A 3,880-nucleotide genomic window follows, 5' to 3' on the forward strand; every position below is an offset into this window, starting at 1 on the left:
GGCGCCCTTCCTTAGCTCTCGCGTACTTGGTCGCCATGTTGAACATCTCCAGGGCCGTGCATGGCTCCTCGTGGATGGTGAACTCTTCCTTCATCTTGACGTCACGGACGCCGTCGGAGAACGCGGAGATGATGGCTTCGTCTGTCACCTTGGGGATCTTGAGGCGAACGCTGTTGAAGCGCTGGATGTACTTCTGCAGGGTTTCCCCTGGTTGCTGCTTGATGCGCCGCAAGTCACCCGCGGGCGGCGGGCAGTCGCGAGTGCCCTAGAAGTTGGCGACAAAACGCTCGCGCATCTCACCCCAGGAGGATATCGATCCTGCGAGCAGGTTCACGAGCCACGAGCGTGCGCCATCTTTGAGGGCCATAGGGAACCAATTCGCCATGACCTTCTCATCACCGTTGGCCGCCTTGATGCTTTGCTCATAGAGCTGCAGGAACTCCGCGGGGTCGGGGGTGCCGTCGTAGCACGGAGGCAGGTCTGGCTTGAACTTGCCGGGCCAGATGACGCTGCGCAGCTCGAGCGTGAAGGCACGGCAGCCTACTGTGGTCACCGGAGCCCGTCGCGGGGGCGGAGCCTGATCTTGACATCCACGCGCCACCGTAGCAGGCGGCGCGCGGTCTTGACGCAGTGGTCCGGGAGCGCAGGAGCGTTTTCTTGCGGCCGAGGGACTTCTTGGCAGCTTCCTTCTTCATGCACGGGTGCCCGGCGTGGCGGGTCACGCCGCGGGACTGTGCGTCTTGGTGCGAGGGTAGCGTCTTGATGCGGAGGTGGTGGAGGCGCTCCATGAGCGACATCGCCTGCTGCTGGAGGTGGTCGAGGTAGTGAAAGGGATAGTGCAGGAGAGCCCCCAGCGGCGCTGACGAGCTCGGCGATGCGGTCAAGCCAGGCGTCGTAGAGGTCGTCGACTGGACGGTAATGCAGGTGCTCACGTGCCATGAGCAGCGCAGCCTGCGCTTCCGTGGGTGCGTGACGAGCGTGGGACGACGAGCCGGCCAGAATCAGCGATGGGGTGGCGGTGCGTCTGTCCCGCCGCGCGAAAGGGGGCAACGATGAAGCTTGCTGCTCGTTCCCTGCCGGGCCGGTGGCGGCGTTGGCAGCGGACGATGGAGAATGGCGGGGAGGTCCGCTGACGGGCGCCGTCTGAGCGACGCGAGCGGCGAGGGTGGCACGACGCTCGGCACGGGCTCAGCGAGCGTCAGCCATGGATCCGGTGGAGCAGCGGAGCGCGGATCGACAGAAGAAAGGCTTCAGCGCACCCCCTACCTGGGGCACCAAATGTCGGATTCTGGGTTCCAGCAAACCCTTGAGGTTCGAACACTGGGGTGCGCACGAAGATCTCTCTCCCCCAAGCTCTCTCTCGCAACGATCTCAAGTCCTAGCTCGACGAACCCAAAGAACAAGAGACACGAGTGTTTATACTGGTTCGGGCCACCGTTGTGGTGTAATACCCTACTCCAGTGTGGTGTGGTGGATTGCCTTGCAGGCTGAGGATGAACAGGTACAAGGGGTGAACCGCCTCCAGAGGAGAGGTGTTCTTGAGCTCGGTGAGCTTGTATGGTGGCCTTGGTGGAATGGATCCAATCCAAGATGAGGTGCTCCCTATGGTGGTGGCTAGTCCTGTTTATAGATGCCTAGGTCCTCTTCCCAAATATTAGGCGGGAAGGGATCTCACAACGGCCAATTTGAAGGGGGACAACTAGTACAAGTTATCCTGACAAAAGGTGGTCTTCGCCTGCCAAAGGCTCTGGTGGTGACGCTGTCGTGGGCTCCGCGGTGACCTTCGTCCTGCCGTCCTTCTGGTCTTGGTCCCGTTGCACTGATATGGAAACCTTTGCCTGGTGCCTCAGGACTCCTCGCCTGCGCTTGCCTCTTTAGCACCACAGAGGCAACGAGTACTCTGCGCCCGCTGGCGCCCGCCTGGCCTTGGTCCTCATGGCTCACATCATGCGAACCTCACGAGGTGCCCCTTGCATAGATATCTCCGCTCCTCGGGAGCCAGACTAGGAAGGCTGCCCCTGAGGAGGTCTTGCGTCATCCGCCTCGCGAGGGTCTTGAGTGGTTGTCGATGAAGATGGGCCATACCAGGCCGCTGGATGAGCCACGCCCTGGGCCGCAGGCAGGCAAGTCTGGGTACCCCCATTCCCAGGACGCCGAGAATGAAGGACGTCTTCAGGGCGTTGGCCGGGTCCAGCTTTATCTCGTGGTAGCCGGAGTAAGCATCTAGGAAGGACAGGAGCTCACAGCCGGCGGTGGAGTCGATGACTTGATCGATCCGCGGGAGGGCGAATGGATCCTTGGGGCAAGCCTTGTTCAGGCTGGTGTAGTCTATACACATGTGCCAAGTCTTGTTTTTCTTCAGGACGAGGACTGGGTTGGCTAGCCACTCGGGGTGGAACACTTCCATGATGAAGCCGGCCGCCAAGAGTTTGGCGACTTCTTTACCGATGGTTCTTCTCTTCGGATAAACGACGTAGGTGTTGACGGACAGGCTTGGCGTGCTTGCGGACGTGGAGGTTGTGCTCGGCTTACTTCCTCGGAATACCCAGCATGTCCTTTGGGGTCCATGCGAAGATATCCCGATTCTCACAGAGGAAGTCGACGAGCTCGCCTCCTATTTGCTGTCGAGGCGGGTGCCTATGATGACGTACTTGCTACAGCTGGGGTCTTCCAGGTTCAGCTTGACCTTCTTGGTCTCCTTAGAGAGCTGGAACGAGGCCTCGCCGGCCGGCTCCTTGGCTGAAGCCGGCACGACCGGCGTCTCATTGGCCAGGGCGACGAGCCGGTCGAGCTGGCGCCGCTCCTCGTCTATGACCAGTGACTCGGCCAGTTTGGCGCCGGCTTGGGCGCACTCCAAGGACTTGCAGTAGTCGCCGGCGATGGTGATGAGGCCCTTCGGACCCGGTAGCTTCATCTTCACATAAGCATAGTGGGGGACCGCCATGAACTTGGCGAGAGTTGGCCGGCAGTCGCCGGAGCACGGTTGCGCCGGGTGTTGGTGTCAAAACCGGCGGATCTCGGGTAGGGGGTCCCGAACTGTGCGTCTGAGGTTGATGGTAATAGGAGATGGGGGACACAATGTTTACCGAGGTTCGGGCCCTCTCAATGGAGGTAATACCCTACTTCCTCCTTGATTGATCTTGATGAATATGAGTATTACAAGAGTTGATCTACCTTGAGATCGTAATGGCTAAAACCCTAGAAGTCTAGCCTGTATGACTATGATTATGATTATCGCCTCTACGGACTAAGCCCTCCGGTTTATATAGACACCGGAGGGGACTAGGGTTGTACAAAGTCGGTTACAGAGAAAGGAATCTTCATATCAGGATGCCAAGCTTGCCTTCCACTCCAAGGAGAGTCCCATCCGGACACGGGTGAGAGTCTTCGGTCTTGTATCTTCACAGCCCATCAGTCTGGCCCATGTCCAACAAGCCGGACGCTCGAGGACTGCTACCTCTTGAGCACTGCGTTGGTTTTCCCTTAAAGAGGAAAGGGTGATGCAGCAAAGTAGCGTAAGTATTTCCCTCAGTTTTTGAGAACCAAGGTATCAATCCAGTAGGAGGCCACGCACGAGTCCCTCGCACCTACACAAACAAATAAATCCTCGCAACCAACGCGATAAGGGGTTGTCAATCCCTACACGGTCACTTACGAGAGTGAGATCTGATAGATATGATAAGATAATATTTTTGGTATTTTTGTGATAAAGATGCAAAATAAAGAAAGTAAAATAAAAGGCAACGGAAATAGCTAAGTGTTTGAAGATTAATATGATGGAAAATAGACCCGGGGGCCATAGGTTTCACTAGTGGCTTCTCTCAAGAGCATAAGTATTTATGGTGGGTGAACAAATTACTGTTGAGCAATTGACAGAATT

General features: G+C 57.6%; 1 protein-coding gene across 1 annotated transcript; it reads right to left on the reverse strand.

Moving 5' to 3' along the window:
* Positions 1-2,614: 2,614 nt before the first annotated feature.
* On the reverse strand, positions 2,615-2,944 carry LOC109750624 (uncharacterized). The gene has a single exon (XM_020309587.1). It carries the CDS (start codon positions 2,942-2,944, stop codon positions 2,615-2,617), a length of 330 nt encoding a protein of 109 aa, XP_020165176.1.
* Positions 2,945-3,880: the final 936 nt, after the last annotated feature.

Source organism: Aegilops tauschii, chromosome 5 (genome assembly GCF_002575655.3).
Source record: "Aegilops tauschii subsp. strangulata cultivar AL8/78 chromosome 5, Aet v6.0, whole genome shotgun sequence".
Lineage (NCBI taxonomy): Eukaryota > Viridiplantae > Streptophyta > Magnoliopsida > Poales > Poaceae > Aegilops > Aegilops tauschii.

What these genes read in the sequence shown, in the direction of transcription:
- LOC109750624 (XM_020309587.1), bottom strand. Translation starts at nt 2,944, where the DNA reads ATGGCGGTCCCCCACTATGCTTATGTGAAGATGAAGCTACCGGGTCCG.